Below are 18,785 nucleotides of genomic sequence, written 5' to 3' on the forward strand. Positions count from 1 at the left end.
TATATATACAGTGTGGAAAATAAGTATTTGAACACCCTGCAACTTTGCAAGTTCTCCCACTTAGAAACCATGATTTCTAAGTGGGAGAACTTGCAAAGTCGCAGGGTGTTCAAATACTTATTTTTCTCACTATACATTATAAATGCCAATTAGTAAAGTTCTCCAAGGAAGCCAGCAGATGCGTTTAATCTTCATTTTGTCGCAGTTTCCCATCCTCAGCTAGCACAAAGGCAACAGTGGAAAGGAAAAACTCCCTCATAACAGGAAGAAATATCCAGCAAAACCAGGCTGAGGACAAGTGGTCATCTGCTTCGACCGGCAGGGTTTGAGAGGACAGGAAGGAGGAACGGACACAGAATGGCAGGTCCAGAATGGAGGCGAGCAGTTGAGCAGGTCTTCCTCACCAGCAGGAAAGATGGAAAAACACACACTCATGTTAAGATAGAAACAATTACAAATGCAAATGATTCATTTGTATTCATTTGTAACTATTCATTTGATAAAATGGATGGATGAAATTCCTGACAGGTGTGAAAATGACTAGGTATTAGGCCTAAAGCTGCAAGGCCTGCTAAGAAAAAAGATTTGTAAGCTCAAGCATCCAGGTAGATCTTTGCAGGCCTGACACCCAGTTATTTTCACACCTATCAGGAATTTCATTCATGTGACCAGAGTGGCTCCTCTGTTACTCAGACTGACAAAGACCCTAACAAACCCCTATTGTGAGGAGTGATAAGGCAATCTGCATATTATGCTTCTAGCATAGCTCAGCCCACACTGTTCTTTGAACTGAGAAAGCTCCTCGGATGAGAAGCGAAATGTCTTCTGTTACAAATAAAGTCCAGTTGTTTCTGTCTTGAACTTTTGTGAAAGTAGAGTAATTGTCTAAGCACTGAACCCTGAGGAACTCCATGAATAATTGAGTTTGTAGGTCAATCACGTGACTCAAGCTTCAACCTGATTCAGCTGAGTGCTTTGTTTACATTAAGTGCACACCTGCATTTCAGAAATGCATAATTGATTAATCTGGAATACTACTGTAGTACACTTTTTCCTACAGCGCCATTTTATATCGTTTAAAATAGCATTTGTAATGTTTCAGTTCAAGCTTAGCAATGAGCATTAAAAACCTTTGCGCACTTGTGCAGTTTAATAATGGTATAAAGCTGCTACCTACTGGTAGCTTGCTGCTAGTGCAAGTTAAATTATGTGAAACGTAAACGTTTTTAAAACTTCATTCTTTCTTTTCTTTAATTTTTTAAAAGTGTTTGTTTAAACAAGACCGTTTTTTAGCATAATTACAGAATATAATAAATCATATCGAGCCTTTTTTTAGTAATCTATCAAAGTTTTGAGCGGCTGCTCTTCTTGTTGACGTTCTGTCTGTGTTAGCCAGGCAGGGGAGGAGAGGTCAGTCAGGCTAGCAGTGCACAGCTCTGTAAAACAAAGTTGCTAATAGCTATTAGCTTCTCTTTATATTTTTGCAGTAACCTCGAAACAACGACATGAGTTCTTCCTCGGTAAGCTCCGAATGACCCGTCTCCATTTGACCTGAAGCTGGGCACGAACATTAGCCAGCTAGCTCAGTTAGCTTTAGCCTCCTAGCTAACCTGTTTCTCAGCTATCTGTTAGCTCCTATGCTAACGCTGTTTGTTTACCTTCATTTTGCTAGCATATTTTCCATTAGCCTTATGCTTCATCGTCATCATGGAACAGTTTATCTATCCTTGTAAAATCAACACATTTCTAAACCTTTAATATTTTTTAAATTTAACTCGAAACTGGGAAGTTTAAACAGTGACATAAACAACCCTAACACAAGTAGGATGATACTGTTTGAAAACAATGAAAGAATAATCTCACTAAGAGCAATGGTTGTCACAGTGCGTGAACATTTATAACATACTGTGACACTTTACTTAATTTTAGCACTTCAGTTTATTTACCTTTCAGTCCACTAAATCAGAACTATCCAAAGTCCAAAACAAAAAAATTTGAAAGCCCCCCAAGCCTGATGGAAATAGTAAAAACATATTCACACCAGAAGTAATCATTTTAAAAAGTACAAAAATGTAGCTGATCTGTTTTTGTTTACATGTATTTGTTTGCTGTAGAGTGAACTGTGTTTTTGTTGTTTTTGCTGCAGACAATCGGGGAGTTATTCCTCGTCCTCAGTGAGATGGGTTTCTCAGAAGATCAGATCCAGGCAGCTGTGCAGGCGGGACATTTTTCTGTGACGGAGGCCACTGAGTGGTGAGTTTCAAATACACTAGTTTAATATCATTATTTATGTCCCTTCTATCTGCCAACTACTTGTGTCTTCTGTATATTGATAGGCTTTTACAGGGTCAGTATCCACGGCACACGTTGGCAAGACAGTCCTCACAACCACCTGAAACGCCTTTTTCTGCTTTCAACCCTCCCAAAGAAGCAGCAAGCACTGCTGCAACTTCTCCTGACAGCAGAGGTATCGCCCTTCCACTTTTCCTAAAGAGGTGTAGTTTAGGATGCGATATTATACGAGTAGATTCATCCTTTCTGCTTGGTTGTGTTCATTTAGCATGCTCATCACTGGTTCTGAAGTCGTCACAATCTTCTACCCAACCCCTGGATCCACATCCAGTTGAGTCACGGATCAAACACGACAAGAGCGACTTTGAAGAGAAAGAAAGACAACGCGTTGCTCATGAAGTTCAAGCTGAGAAAAAGAAAAAGAAACAGGTACGCATTGGCCAGATGGCAATACTTTATAATTCAAAGAAAAAAAAACGTTAAAGTCTGGTGTCCAAATGTGACTTTAGTTATGAACATTTTGTGTTCTGCACCGGCAGGAGCGTGAGATGGTGTTAAAGAGGATAGCCGAAGATCGGAGAACCTTTCAGGCAAAAAGTCAGACAGCTGCAGCTTCAGAGACGACTGCTCCCAGCGATCAGGGGCAAAAACTTGGGGGAAAGATTCAGACGAATGTAGACAATAACTGTATCCTCATGGTAGGCCTTTTTCATTCATTCAACCTTTATTTAGACAGATAAGTCACAGTGAGCCTAGAAGACTCATTTACAAGTGAGTTCTGTTTAGACAGACAAAAAGTAGTGAAACTGGACGCATGTAGGAATTGGAGGCGAAAAAATTCCTATCAGACTTTTTTTTTCCTGCCTGAGAAGAAAAAACAGATATAAAAAAAAATGTGGGAAACATTAATTTCAGATGATCTCTAAGAACTGCATGAATTCGAACGACATTATTGCACTTATTTAAACTGTTTATTTGTGTGTTTATGCAGATTCGGCTGCCGTCCGGTGAGTCCATGCGTGAGCGCTTCTCAGCCGATGCCACACTGCGCAGCGTCGTGGAGCTCATCAGTGGGCGCCACCCCTCCCTGCCCTCCTTTTCTCTCCTCCAGGGTTTCCCTCGTAAACGCTTCGGCGAGGCAGAGCTGGCGTGTTCGCTGCGCTCTCTGGGCCTCACACCTAACGCTGCACTGTGCATTCAGACCACTCCTCCAGAGACACCTCAGGATCCTCCAAGTCCTGCAGACGTCACTCCGGCAGGTCAGAATGAGTCATCTCCACGCGTTTTACCCCCTCAACCACATATACCTGTTCTGGAAGATGCAGGAGGGCTGGACCCGGTTTTACCACCCTTACTGCCTAACCACGTGTGGGGGGAGGCGGTGAATTATGCTGGGATACCTGGAGCTGACCCTCCGCTGTCGGGACCATCTCATTTCTGGGGTAAGTTTTTTAAATTTCTCCTAGCAATTTATTTATTTTTGGTTGTTTTTCACGGAGCTGAAAAGTCTTATAATACTTTAAATTTGTCTTAATCATCAAGTTATTAACTTTCTGCTGGGTTTTTTAAGTTTTTATTTAGATTGTTGATTATTTTTCACCTGTACCTAAACACAATAGTGTTGTGTGCAATAAAAAATAAGGAAAATGGAACAAAAGAAGAAGTGTCAGCTGAAAATCTATCCACAGCTGGTGAAATGCATTTCTGTCATGTTTTTTAAGGAGTACAAAAAAATCTGTCAGATCTTTCAGAAAACCTGAGAAACTGTTAATCAAGAATACTTTATAAGATTACACGAAAAGCTGGCTCTTTAGGAGCTAAATGAATTAACTGAAACGCATCACACAGAATGAAGAGCTCAGCAGAGTGCATCATAAGATTAGATAAGTGCTATGTGTTGTCATTTTATGTTCCCATACAATGGAGAAATTGGTTCTCTGCATTTAACCCATCATACGAATGAGTTCTGTTTTGCACCAATCAATCCCCAAAATGATTTACAGTAGTCCCTCACTAGTTCGCAGTGCTTTTTTCGTGGACTTGCTCTATCGAGGTTTTTCAAAATAAGATTAGACATGACACACAATTGGCTGATTGATGGATGAGCTGCACGACCGGCATGGAATTTTTATTTCAAATAAATGATTTTAAATGATTTAGCACCTGTGTGCAGCCCACAAGTTGCAGGAGAAGCTTCCTCCTGCAGCTTGTCATGATCTCCACTCTGCAGCGGAGAAGTGGGCGTGGCCAAGAGCGCTAGCAGATGGCAGAGAGTTGAAATCATGACATCTTGTTCTCTTTTAGAGCGTTTAGAGTTTAGAAACATTTAGAATATTGCAAGAGTGTGGGTAGGGTTTAAAATGCCTTAAAAATTAAAAAAAAAAAAAAAAAAAAAAATATATATATATATATATATATATATATATATATATATATATATATACTAAAATAAACTACTACTTACTACTTGTGCTACTATTCCTACTTTGCGGTTTTCACTTATCATGGGGCTTCAGGGCGCGGATCCCCCACGATAAACGAGGGACTACTGCATTAGAAAAAAATTCAGTTTTGTTTCCCAGAGTGAAGCATTTTATGACATAAGAAAAATAGAACAATAAGGAGTTAGGAGCGCAGGGTCAGTTAATAATAATAATAATGAATTTAATTTGTAACGCACTTTTCATTAACAAAAATCTCAAAGTGCTACAGAGTGCAACTAAAATCAATGATAAAATCAACTAAAATCTTGTGATAAAATCAACTAAAATCAATGTACAATCAACTAAAATCAATGATAAAATCAACTAAAATCTGTGATAAAATCAACTAAAATCTGTGATAAAATCAACTAAAATCAATGATACAAACAACTAAAATCAATGATACAATCATGTGGAGGCAGAATAGGCTTGCTTAAAAAGAAAAGTCTTTAAGCCTTTTTTAAAGTCAGTCAATGATTGTGGAGCTCTCAGATATTCAGGGAGGGAGTTCCAGAGGCGGGGGGCAGCCACACAGAATGCCCGATCTCCCATGGTTCTTAATTTAGTTCGTGGCAGGTGGAGGAGATGACTGTTCTGTGATCGTAGGGACCGGGTGGATGAATATGGAGCAAGAAGGTCCTTCAGATAATCTGGTGAATTTCCATATAAACACTGATGGGTAATGAGAGCAATTTTGTACTGAATTCTGTAGGTGACAGGAAGCCAATGGAGGTTATGGAGAATGGGTGTAATATGTTCAAATTTACGAGCTCTCAATAAAATCCTGGCTGCACTGTTTTGAATATATTGAAGCTTCTGAAGGTTTTTGCCGGGGATCCCAGTAAACAGGGAGTTGCAGTAGTCGAGGAGGAGCGCAGGGTCAGTTGAATTGTTAAAATTAGTGTTTCGCTTTATTTTCAATTTTTACAGTAGTGGGTTCCTCCAAATAATAAAGAAGCCACGAGTTTAAATTTGTGTTAGTAAAACTCATACCTTAAATCAACTAAACACGTTTCATCAGGTATTTTCATGTCTTACTCTTTTATGTGCATCTTTGTTCAACATTTTAAGCCAACAAATGTGTTTTTGCACAATTTTGGGTTCTTTCTTCCAGGTAGCCTTTATTTTGTAGATTAAATCATTGGAACTGGTGATGTGATTTTGAGAGTACATGGATGACGTTCCTGCTGTTTGACAGGGCGAGGTCAGAGGATGGTTCCTGGCAACGCTGAGGATCCTGCCATCGAGCCTGAAGAGGAGCAAGAAGAAGAGGAAGAACCACCAGACATTCTTAATGGTGCTGCTCCTTAATGCAATCTGTTTTTGATTCTCCCTCTGGGATCAATAAAGTCTCTATTCAGCTTTTTTTTAACATACATTTTACTTGCTCCACTTCTCACTTTTATTACAGATAACTTTTTCCACACTATTGTTGGAAACAAATGACCTTCTTCCAGAAAAACAAAAGTTCAATTTCATGCAGGAGATTAGACTTGCTGCCCTGGAAATGCACCATATTTAAGAGAGATTAGGATTCTGGTTGAATGTGCCCTTGTGTCAAACATGCACACTGTTCGACCCCATCACTGTGAACTGAGTTACCCAAGTCCATTCAGATGCTCAGCCAATCAGATTCACTGTTTCAGAGCATGCGGTTGTGTTATAGCATGCTGAATGTGAGTCAGGCCCGAGGAACACAAGCTCTTGTAGTTGAAGCTAGATCAAGCCAAAATGTTAATCATTAGAGGTGTGTTTTAATTTTACTTTACTTTTTACTGCGAAGAAATTCAAAAGTTAAAAGGGATTCTAGACCAAATGAGCTTGCTGATGTGTTTAGATTATCTGTATGGATTATTGTTGTGTAATTTTTTTCACAGGTATGCCCCGGCTGCCTTTCTTTCCCGAGAACAGGATGCGAGGAGGATTTGAACCCCGACATCACTGGCCAGAGCAAGGAAACCGACTCAGGTGGGCGTCCTGACAGAATGCACCCAAACCACAAGTCGGGTTAGAGACTTGCAGCTGGGTTGTGGTGTTCTTTCCCCGTATTTGTCACTGGGATAAATGCTCTTTATTGGAATGAAATTGATGGATTTGTGTAATTTGTGTGCATCTTAAAATATTTTAACAATCAAAACCTGGATTTTTTTCTCTACATATTTTGTAATGAAATATACAGTATCTTTTTTAAAATCTGATTAAAGACTAAAAAAAATACAAAAATTCAGTTTGTAAAGTAGTGTGGATTTATTGTTAAATAATTATAAACTCCATTTAAATATTTGACTAACCGTCACTGTTTTGCAGCAAATAAATGAAGATTTAAATACAACTAGAGAAAATTGCATTTCCTGCGAAAATGCAGTGTGAATGCTTATTACTGAAGAACTTGCTGAAAAACTGCTAAAAAAAGTTAGCTAAAAACATGCTGAAATGTAGCTGAAATGGAAGAACAAGCCTAAATTAGTAGAATAAAGCAGAAAGAACAAGTTTGCTGGATTACATTTAAATAAACAAAAAAAAAAATTTGGAACTTAGCTTTAAAAAAGCTGCACTTCACAAAAAATACCTGAAAAGTAGCTGAAAAGGCAAAAAGAAACTACCAGAAGGAAGCGGAAAAAAATGAAATGAGGTTAAAAAAAAAAAGTGGATTTAGCTGGAAAAGCTAAAATTAGCATTCAAAGAGCTAAATAGTACGGTAGCTAAAAGACCAGAGAAAGATGAAGCTAGCAGAAAAAAGCTGAAAGGAGCACAACAAACTGAAATTAACATAAAGAAGTTAATTTGGCTGAACGTAGCAGAAATTAACGTGAAAAACTTGAATTTATCTGAAAACAGCTGAAATTTGCTTAAACATTCGAAAAAGCTTAAATTGGCAGAAGAAAGCAGAAAGAACACGTTTGCCCAATTACGCTTAAAGAAGCAGAAATGAGCATGTAGAGTGGATATTATCTGAAAAAAGCTGATATTAGCAAAGAAATAGCTGAAAAGTAGCTAACAAGCAGAAAGAAGCTTAAATTACCTAAAGGAAGTGGAGAGAGCACATTTTTTGCTGAATTAGGCTGAAAAAAGTTGAGTGCAAAAAATGTGGAATTAGCTGAAAAAGTTAAATTTGCATAATTTTTTTTAATAATCCATCCATCCATTTTCTTCCGCTTATCCGGGATCGGGTCGCGTGGGTAGCAGCCTAAGTAGGGAGGCCCAGACTTCCCTCTCCCCAGCCACTTGGTCCAGCTCCTCCGGGGGAATCCCGAGGCGTTCCCAGGCCAGCCGAGAAACATAGTCCCTCCAGCGTGTCCTGGGTCTCTTCCCGGTGGGACGTGTCCGGAACACCTCACCAGGGAGACGTCCAGGAGGCATCCTAACCATAGATGAGGGTGGGAACGTAGATCGACCGGTAAATTGAGAACTTCGCCTTTTGACTCAGCTCTCTCTTCACGACAACAGACCTGTACAGCGCCCGCTTCAGTGCAGACGCTGCACCTATCCACCTATCGATCTCACGCTCCATTTATCCCTCATTCGTGAACAAGACCCCAAGATACTTGAACTCCTCCACTTGGGGCAAAATTTTTAAATAGTAGCTGAAATATCAGAAAAAGCTGAAACTTGCATAAATAAGCTAAAAGGAGCATAACAAGCTGAAATGAGCAAAAAGAAGTAGAAGCACAAAAATGTTGTAGTTGGTAGAAAGAACCTAAAAGGAGCACAAAACAGCTGAAATTAGCTGAAAAAAATGTTTGTTTGCACAAGGAAGCTGAAAGAAGCTGAACCAGAACAAAATATGAAAGGAGCAGTAAAAAATTGCAAACTGATCTAAAGATATGATGGATGGAAAATGAGCTCAATTCATTTTTCTATGAGGGAAAAAAAATGGCAGTAAAGGCTAAATATTTCAAAAAGCTAAAATTGCACCAATACCAAAAGTCATAGCACCCTTTTCCTGACCGAGCTGAACGTTTTTGATTCATGATTTGTTGAAATAGAACAAAAAATGCTTAACGAGAAAGATGCTTAAAAATGTACGGAATTAAAATGGATCACAATAGTGTGAATGCTTCATAAACGTTCACACAACAATAACATGGAGGTATGGACAATGAAACAAATCTGTGCCTCTTCTGTGTTGATGCAGATAGAATTAAGTACATTTATAGCTCTTCTTTTTATCTTTGTACTTCCTGCTTGGAGAAAGTTTGACCGTTGACTGTGTGTTTTAGAGAAGCTCCGGAGGAGGAAGCAGCTGTCCCCGAGGAGGCTGGAGGACCAGTGGCGCATGTAGCTGCAGGACAGGCAGCGGTGGAGCGTCTCCAGAGAGCTGCTCAAGAGGACCACAGTCCCTCTCAGGGGCACCCATCTCCCCCTAAAAGACCCTTCAGGACACCAAACGTGCCGTCATTATGTGCCTTGGCCACCCGAGCAACTGTCCACCTCATGACTGGTAGGTTAGAGAACAGTTAGGCGTGTAACGCAGTAGAAAATGTGTTTCCTTGTATTCTCGTGCTGTGCATACAGTTCTTACTTTGGTTTCAATCCTCCTAGCTCCCAGCATGCAGTACAGCAGCAGTCTGGCAGGCCTGACCCCGGAGCTAGCAGAACTGCTGCTCAACCACATGTCAAATGAGAGGCTGCTCCGTCCACGCACCCTGGAGCTCTTCTTCGGCTGCCCGCTGCAGAAGTTTGTCCTAAACTGCTACCCTTACTCCACCAACGAGCTCCTGCGACAGTTACGGGCCTTCACAGCGCTGAAGCATCTCAGTCTCGTCAACTCTCCACTCATCACAGGTATGAAGTCGATATCTGCACGTTGTGTAAAAGCTTTGTTTTAGGTGTTGCTAAATATTCTGTCAACGTGCGCTGCAGTTTCTTCTTCATCCTGTAAGCTGGTTTGGTTTAGATTCTGGCCTGTCGGTCCTGCCCAGCCTGGTCAAACTCCAGACTCTCAACTTGGCCACCTGTATCAAACTGACGGACTCCTGTTTGCAGTACATCACAGGTCAGATCTCAAAACCAGCTCCTCTTGGTTGAGCTATATTTACCACATACATTAATTTAATGTATTTCCATCTGAAGGTTTGAAGAGCCTGTGCTTCCTGTCCCTGGATCAGACCAAAGTGACAGATGCTGGGATGGCACCATATCTCCAGTCAGCTCCTTCCTGTCTGTCTCAGCTCAGCCTGAACCAGACAGCGGTGACCGAAGCCACGCTGGCTGTGCTCCCCACCTGTGTGCCCCAGCTGCGACTTCTCAGCATCAAGCAAACTAAGGTACTTCAGCTTTTCGTCCTGATGAGAGTGCTGTTTAGATTTGGTCATGTCATTATTTTTGTGTTTGTGTGTCAGGTTAAGGACGTGGCAGCCCTAGCGGAGATGTCCAGCCTTCAGACTCTGAGTCTGGATGGGACAGGTGTCACCGAGGCGTCTTTAAAGAGCCTCGCTGGTCATCCTGCTCTGTCGTCTCTCAGCCTGGGAGGAATTCCTGTAACTGATGGCAACTACACACTTGAGATCATTTCAGGTTCGTAAACACAACGGGAATTGAAAAACGTCCCTACTGAGGGAGCGAAAGAACACGAGGGAAGTCTTTGCCGAATCTGTGAGGTTTGATTTCCTCTCAGGTCTAAAGCTGACTCACCTCACCCTCCCTGGACGCCACACCGTGACAGACAGTGGGATGTCGGCTCTCAGCAGGCTGTCGCTGCTGGCAGAGCTGGACCTGACGGACTACACACACATCACAGACCAGGGCGTTCACCAGCTCTCCATCATGACCAGGTCCTTCTCACTCTGCAGCTGGTTGTGATTAAAACAAGGATCACTAACATAGTTTGTTTCACGCAGGTTGAAGAAGCTGTCACTCAGCAACACGCAGGTGACTGACGCAGGGCTCCCCTCACTGCGCAGCCTGCAGGAGCTGCAGGAGCTGTGTTTGGACCGAACCATGGTGACCAGCCGAGGAGTGGCAGACCTCATCACCTGTCTGCCGCACCTTCAGGTGATTTAACTTGTATTTGTGTAATTGCTTTTCTTAGTTGCACGTGAAAAAAACTTAAGTTTGTTAAATTGCCTAGTTTTGACTGCAGTCTTTAGATAATTAATTTGCATTCCTCATTAAAAAAGACCTGTTAGGATGAAAAATATTCTTTACAGCAAGACCTAAATCTACAGCTGAAAAGTCATTAATTCATCATTCTATGGTTTTAAATTAGGTTTAGAATGAACTGTGAGGATGAAAAGTCAGCAGGAGTTAAAATGTCTTTGAAAAACTCTATTAGTCCTCATTACAGTTGTGTGTTCCAACACTTTTTCTAGTTACAGTAGTCCCTCGATACTTCGCTGTTTGACTTTTGCAGACTCACTCTTTTGCGTGTTTTCAGCGTAAGATTGTACACGACACACGATTGGTGATGGAGAAAGACAGACCCCGCCCCCTCCTTTCTGTATCTCTGCTGTGACAGACGGCCTCAGAAAGAGGAAGGAGAGGGCGGGGTCTGTCTTTCCCCATCGCTTCTGCTGTGACAGACGGCCTCAGAAAGAGAAAGGAGGGAGTGGGGGCTGTCTTTTCCCATTGCCTCTGCTGTGACAGACAGCCTCAGAAAGAGAAAGGGGGGGGGCAGGGGTTGGAGTTTGTCTTTCCCCATCACTACTGCTCAGAGAGCAGGGATGAACAGATCAGATGAACAAATGTAGAATATCGGAGAAAATGCTTAGGTTGAAAAATAAAATTGGATCAGTTTTAAAGAAGAGAGAGTGGCTGAGCACAGCTCACTCAGGTATAAAACAGACAACAAACCCCCCCCACCACCACCACCCCTCCTTTCTCTTTCCAAGGCTGTCTGTCACAGCAGAGAGAGAGAAAGGAGGGGGTGTGGGGGTCTGTCTTATACCTGAGCTGCACGAGCAACATGGATAGTTAATTTTAAATAATCAAGCATGAACATTGTTAAGAACATTGCAAGGGTGTGGGAAGGGTTTATAAAACCTTAAAATATTTATGCATACTCAAATAAATATAACGTCCATACTTTGTGGATTTTCACGTATTGCGGAGGTGTCTGGAACATAACTCGTGCGATAAACAAGGGACTACTGTAATCCTAATTATCCTAGCAGAAGTCTAGTCTTAAACACTCTTGATATTTAATAAAAGTTGTACTTTAATTTGTAAATCTGAGATTTAATTTGACTTAGCTGAGGGAAGCACAAAGTTTGACAGCAGCTTTGATTAAAATAAATAAATGAAGACATTTTAATGCATCCTGTCCTGTTTTCTAGGTGTTGGGTTTAGCCAGCACACAGGTGGGAGATACAGTATTGAGGAGGGGTCTGATCCGCTGTCCCCAGCTCGTTAAGATCAACCTCAGCCGCACACGGATCACAGACAACGGTATCATTATAACTTTAATTTGATGGTCTTTGTCTGGAAGGAGCAACACAATAACATACTTCTCCTGCAGGTTTAAAGCACCTGAAGAACATGCGTCTTGCTCAGGTGAACCTGGACGGCACAGGTGTTAGCCTGATGGGGATCGCCAACCTCCTCTCCGAGACCAGCATCAGCAGCATCCGGGCCAGTAACACTCGCACCATTCCATTAGATGAAGTCTCAGATGAGGAGTGGGAAGCTCAGTGAGCATCGATACCTTTTGGTTTGGTACATGAGAACAGCTCCGCCTGCTGCTGCTACCCCCTCCCCACCCCTGAAATCTGCTGCCACCAGGAATATCTGTAAACGGCATGAAATGAAACACTCCTCGACTTGCACCGTTTCAACTGCAGCTAGTACCGCTAACCTGACAATCAAGCATGTTGAGAAGTCTTCTGTTCATCTTCATTTTACATTAAAAACTGAATTTACTAATAAAACCTAACGTTACAGTTTTAACATTGTGTGTCAAAGAGGACACTCGTGTTGGAAAATGCACCATAGCATGTACCGGTAAAAACTAGTTAAGACCCCTGCATGATTAAGGCACATTTGGCTTTTAGTACGAACAGTGGATTTATTTGAAATATAAAACATGACACGTTCCTGCTGGCTCAGTTGAAAACATTTGGATCAAAACTTGGAGAACGCTCCTGCAGGCCCAATCAGGCCGTCAGTCCTAAAATGTATGAACTTTATAATTCATCTTCATTTTTTCCACAAACCATCAACTTCATGTGCATTCTGAAGAAGCACCAAGTGCGATTGTCCCGTTAACGCCGTTTACAAATTAAGTCCAACCCGTCCACCACAGGCTAACTACATGCAGCGGTGTAAGATCAGAACCCAAAGAAACCTTTAGTTTGTTTTATTTGTTTACAGTTTAAATATTTTTGTTCTGAAACAGTTTGATACAGTTCCCAAACTTGTTGAAAAATAAAGATTTCTCAATTTATTTATGCCGTCTTTATTTCATTCTGACAAATTGTATTGCATTACATTGTTAAATAAGGCAGAACTGTTGTACATGGGGTTGAGTGGGGAGTTAACTTTTAAATATAAAACAACCTAAAAAGCTGCTGCTTACAGTTTTGGATAAAAACAGAAGATCTGGGAGAGAAAATAAAAAGAGTTTATTTTAGAAGACAGCACAATGGAATGCATTCCAGGTGGATCAGCCAGTCGGAGTGCAGCCTGCGGTGAAGGGAGACGGAGGGGATTCGATCAGGGTCGTTGTCAAAGAGGTGCAGATGCAGTTTACCACGTACGAGACAAATCCGATAAGATGCACAAGAGTTTCAGTTCAGTAGGATGTTTTCCTGCTCCTTTCAGGAGCGTGCAGGTCCACGCGTTAAAGGAGCGCCTCGGTGTTTCCGGTCACATGCTACTTTTCGATCTTTGCTTTCAAATGCTCCTTGTAACTCAGGATGTCGCTCTTCCACTTTGTGATAGTTTGATTCTCACAAACCCAGATTTCCTGAGCCACCTAAAAGGGAGAAAGTGACGTCATATTCAACCAATTTAAAGTGCGCTGCTTCTCATCAAATGTTAATTTTATAGCAAGTACACACCTGCTGAATTAGCCTGAAGTCGTGGCTAACCAGCATCATGCCTCCGTCGAACTCGTTGATTGCTTCTGCCAGGGCGTCAATCGTCTCGATATCCAGGTGATTGGTGGGCTCGTCCAGGAACAACATGTGGGGGTTCTGCCAGGCCAGCCAGGCAAAACATACTCTGCACTTCTGACCATCTGACAAGTTCCTGATGGGACTGACCTGAAACGAGTTTGTTACAGTTTCAAGCACATTTAAAAAACAAATTGTAATACTTGGTTCAGCAGCTTCCTCTTACCTGTTGTTTTCCTGTGAGGCCGTAGCGACCGATGATCTTCCTCATCTCCTCCTTTTCTTTGATCTCAGGGAAACACTTCATCATGTACTCCAAAGGAGACAGGTCAAGCTCCAGCTGCTCTGTCAGATGCTGCAACACAGACCAGACAGGAAGCAGCTCTTTTAACTGTACTTACAAAACTAACTCGAACACAACAACAGGTGGGATTTTACCTGGTGATATCTGCCGATCTTGACGTGAGAATGTTTGCGGATCATGCCGTCGGATGGAAGAAGCTACAAAAAAATAAAAAACAAAAACTGAGTAAAGCTGTAAATTAAAAAAACCACAAAGTTGGAGGTAGTCAATACAAATATAGCACCAACCTCTCCCATAAGCAGCTTCAACAACGTGGACTTTCCTGCTCCGTTGGGTCCCACCAGAGCCACTCGAGTGTCCAAGTCAATACCAAACTCCAGGTTTTTATAAATGTACGGCTGATAAAGACCAACACAGGAGTAAGTACCAATTCTTTCAGAGGCTAGATATAAAACTGATCAGCTATACTCACCGTGTGGTCACTGTACTTGAAGCTCACATGCTGAACCATGATAACAGGAGGAGGAATATTCCCACAGGGAGGAAAATAAAAAGACAAAGTCTGGAAGAAATGAGAGGTTTTAGTACAAAACATGGACCATGCTTTAAAATACGCTGCAAAAAGGCAGTCTAATGCAAGGATGTTTTTTTTTTTTTTTTTTTAACAGCTGCCTGGTGGCCAGACATGTCTGAACCATATTTCACATCAGCGTCAGTGATCACCTTGTCATTTACAACTTTCTCAGTCAGACCCGATGCCACCATCTTCTGTAGAGTCTTCTCTTTGCTTTGTGCTTGTCGTGCCAACTTTGCCGAGCCGTGACCAAACCTGGCAATGTAATTCTAGAAGAGACGCGCGAATGAAGCACAGTTAAAGACTGCCACCAATTACCAGTTACATACACTTGCTCACATTTTTTTAATTAGGTGGGAATGGTGCTCAACATGCACCCTCCACCCTAAGGAGTCTCTTGTTTACCTTCATATGTGCTATCTGGTCCTGCTCCCAGTTAAAGCGCTTCATTTGGTTCTCTTCCAGCTCTGATCTGGTCTTTATATACTGGTCATAGTTACCCTGAACAAAAATAGAGTTGCATCGTCATCCAACAGCATGAAGATATGATTAGCAACAGCCTACTCTAATCCCTTATTTAGCATTAGGAATGATATGGCGGTGTTCATTTAAGATATTCTCTGTAGCTCATTTTGTAGCATTTGAAGTTGGGGGTATTCTCACAGTGTAATACTTGAGTTGTCTTTGATGTAGGTGGATGATGTTGGTACAGACGCCGTTCAGGAAGTCTTGCGAGTGCGAGATAAGCACAAGGATTCGCTTGAACCTGGCAAAAGTAACAAAGTTGATCTACAAGTGAAAAATGACCACTGGGGCTATTGAAGTTCTTCAAGCAGGCTGTAAACTTACGACTTGAGCTCCTCTTCCAGCCACACGCAGGCATCCAGGTCCAAATGGTTGGTCGGCTCATCCAGCAACAGCATGAAGGGCTTGATGAACAGAGCTCTGCAAAGATGAACGTTAATAAAAAACAATTTTAGGGCAGAAGACATTTCCCGCTGGATTCCGACAGCAACACTTTGAAATCACAGGAACACACTGAAGTATTTACGACTTTTCGTTTCTTAATTTAACAGAAATGATGCACGACTGCATAAAAAAAAAAAAAAAATAAATAAAAAAAAAGTTACCTAAAAACAGGTGCCGACTTTATTATTCCGTCATCTACTGCTGGTAAGACACTGACAATTCACAACTACTTCACAAACCCTACCATAAAAATTCCAGCCAAGCCCACTGACATTACCTTGCCAGAGCAACGCGCATCCTCCACCCTCCACTGAAGTCTTTGAGTTTCTTCTGCTGCATGGCAGCACTGAAGCCCAGACCGTGGAGGATCCGAGACGCTCGGACCTCTGCTTTGTCTGCATCCAGCTCCTCCAGACGCTCATACAGCTCCATCAGCTTCTCACACTCGGCTTTGTGGGAGAAACAGAGAGGGGTCAGTTTTAGTCACAACGGATGAAGTTCTCTGCTCTTTTTGAATTGCAACTCTTCAAACCTACTTTGTACTTTTACTTTAACAGTTTCCTGTAGAGGAGTTTAACTTAACCCAAACTTAGCTTCATAAAAGCATTTGCTCAACTAAATAAAAAAAAAAAAGTTATTTCATACTCCCTTTTTGTGCATTGTATAGCCTGATCCCACTCACCATCTTCATGTGCAAGTCTCTCTGCCTCTTTCTCCAGCATTATCCTTTGTCCATCCACTTCCATGACACACTGCAGAGCCGTCTTGTCGCTGGGGGCCATCTCCCGGGTCAAGTGGTAAATGTCTATGTGCTCAGGAATGGGAACTTCACGATGCCCAATGGCTGATAAGAGCATGGACTTTCCTAGTAAGAGAAGAAAATTAAGCGTTATTGGCAATTTTTCCTTTGGAGAAGGGAATAAAAAGCAATTTTCTGCAAGAAGTATAGAAGTTTAGTAGCTCCGTCAAAATGGCAGTATACTAGGGAAAAACCAAAGGTACCTGTGCCGTTGAGGCCGATGAGGCCGTAGCGTCTGCCAGAGTTGAGCTCCAGGCTGGTGTCTACTAGCAGCTCTTGCCCATGGAAGGTGAGCGACAGACTGCTGATGTGGACATCAGTGCTGTTGGGATGCGAGGCGAGAACGCCCGTCACTGCCCGAGCCTCCGTCTTCCGCAGCTCAAACTCATCCAACTCCTTAGTCAGATCAGCAACACCTATTCCCCAAAAGGGAAAATGTGGTAAACATTATAATTCGTTTTAATTTTGGCTTCGAGGCCAGCTCCTACTCAGATCATCATAGATCCTGATCCAGTGACCAGTCGTCCTCTTACCATTGCTGTGTGCTCCATTTTCTTGGATCTCCGGTTGTTCGCTCTCCCCATTCACATCCTCTGACTTCTTGGTGCGCTGTCGGGCTTTGGCGGCCTCCTTCTTCTTGGCGGCCTTCTTCTTAGCCAAATCTGACGGCATGGCTGTACAAGTCGACCCCAATGTTAAAAACAAAATCAGAAAGTTGCCATCAATTTAGGAGGTCACGAAAACAGATTTGCCATATCTTGAGAATTTTAAGTTGTTGACGTAGCCAAGACACACATGAGTCATAGGTGTAAGATAGTAATACGAGTCAGTAAAGTGACTGATGGCCTAGATAAGCTGCTGGTGTGTTAAAAAGGACATCGCCATAAATGCACAATTTATTCATAAAGCAAATCTTTTAAAGAAAAGCGTCTACAGTAGTGCTAAAAAAAAAACCAAAAGGCTTTAGTTTGCCACTTCTGAATTGAACCCATCAGTAGCTCGACGTGTGCTTCCTGTGACGGGGTGGCTTTTTTTCGGTACAACACCAGATTAGTACGAACTGTTCCAATGATTAGACGCCCAGTTGTGGCGTATTTAAAAATAAACGCTAAAGACATAACATGGCATAAAACACCGACTTAAACTCGTGGATAGCGCTGCCAAGACAACCAAGAAAACCGCATTCTGGTTTCTTTCAAACCGGCCGGCTTTTTCTAGAACACGAAGCCCGATTAGCCCAGCTGTTAGCCTCCAGCGATTAAGCCGCTAAGTTTTCCATTCCTCAATAAAGACTGAGAGGAAACACAACTCAAGCCGTTTTGTTAGCGGCATTGTGAAGAACTTCAAACGTGAAAAAGAAGAAAAATAATGAGATAAAACGCCGTTTCGTACGATAGCTACCTGACACAGGCCTTGCTAAAGCTAACATGAGGCCCAAACTAGCTCACTCAGGTAAATTAGGCGGTAAATTAGTTTTCATTCGAGTCCGTTCTTTAACAAAAAATAACTGGGATACATTGGTCTTTTACACAGAAGTAGACTTCTATAAATAGTGCCGCTCTTACCTATGTATTTGTAGAGTTTTTACAACTTGCCCACAGAGCACACTGACGTCTCGTGTCCACTTTTTGCCGGGTGGATGTAGCCGCGCTCCAACTACCAGACGCACCATATATGGTCAAGAGGGGCGTGGAAAATCAAAGCGCCCTCCTCTTCCTGTCGTAGCTCAGCATGTTTAACAATGTATTTTAATACTGTACAAAATAATGGATTTATCTATTTTAAAATGTCTTAAAACCTTTCACTGGGCGTATAATTACAAAATATGCTTTAACAATAAGACTGTCTCAGAGAGAATAACCTTCACATCAATGTGAAGAAGACAAAGGAGATGATTGTAGACTTCAGAAGGAACAAAAACACCTACACCCCCCTGAACATAAGAGGATCTGCGGTGGAAGTGGTCTCCAGCTACAAGTACTTGGGTGTACACATGAATGACAACCTCAGCTGGAGCAACAACACCACCAGCCTGATCAAGAAAGCTCATCAGAGACTCTACTTCCTCAGACGGCTGAGGCGAGCTGGTCTGGGAAGCTCAGTCCTCACCTCCTTCTACAGGTGTGCAGTGGAGAGCATCCTGTGCTCGAGCATCAATGTGTGGCATGGAGGCTGCACAGCTGCAGAAAGAAAAGCTTTGCAGAGAGTGGTGAAGGCTGCACAGAAATCTGTTGGAATCAGTCTCCCCACCATCACAGACATCTACACCTCCAGATGCAGGAAGAGGGCCACCTGCATCATGAAGGACCCCACC

General features: G+C 42.2%; 2 protein-coding genes across 2 annotated transcripts; one reads left to right on the forward strand and one right to left on the reverse strand.

Annotated features, from left to right (window-relative positions):
* The first annotated feature begins 1,385 nt into the window (after positions 1–1,385).
* On the forward strand, positions 1,386–13,166 carry si:ch73-173p19.1. Its single transcript, XM_037694067.1, has 17 exons — positions 1,386–1,520; positions 2,147–2,253; positions 2,337–2,467; positions 2,561–2,721; positions 2,832–2,990; positions 3,284–3,734; positions 5,974–6,072; positions 6,653–6,743; positions 8,996–9,216; positions 9,318–9,560; positions 9,673–9,771; positions 9,849–10,042; positions 10,118–10,292; positions 10,393–10,549; positions 10,616–10,769; positions 12,050–12,161; positions 12,232–13,166. Exons 1-17 carry the CDS (start codon positions 1,506–1,508, stop codon positions 12,405–12,407), a joined length of 2,745 nt encoding a protein of 914 aa, XP_037549995.1. The 5' UTR covers positions 1,386–1,505; the 3' UTR covers positions 12,408–13,166.
* LOC119426505 (ATP-binding cassette sub-family F member 2) lies at positions 13,152–18,132 on the reverse strand. The gene is made up of 15 exons (XM_037694068.1): positions 18,037–18,132; positions 17,005–17,145; positions 16,675–16,887; positions 16,355–16,537; positions 15,950–16,121; positions 15,553–15,648; positions 15,367–15,469; positions 15,109–15,204; positions 14,853–14,972; positions 14,602–14,691; positions 14,417–14,527; positions 14,264–14,326; positions 14,052–14,180; positions 13,772–13,975; positions 13,152–13,686 (listed from the first exon to the last, which is right to left on the reverse strand). Exons 2-15 carry the CDS (start codon positions 17,141–17,143, stop codon positions 13,585–13,587), a joined length of 1,821 nt encoding a protein of 606 aa, XP_037549996.1. The 5' UTR covers positions 17,144–17,145; positions 18,037–18,132; the 3' UTR covers positions 13,152–13,584.
* Positions 18,133–18,785: the final 653 nt, after the last annotated feature.

Source organism: Nematolebias whitei, chromosome 20 (assembly GCF_014905685.2).
Source record: "Nematolebias whitei isolate Nwh7 chromosome 20, NemWhi1, whole genome shotgun sequence".
Classification (NCBI taxonomy): Eukaryota; Metazoa; Chordata; class Actinopteri; order Cyprinodontiformes; family Rivulidae; genus Nematolebias; species Nematolebias whitei.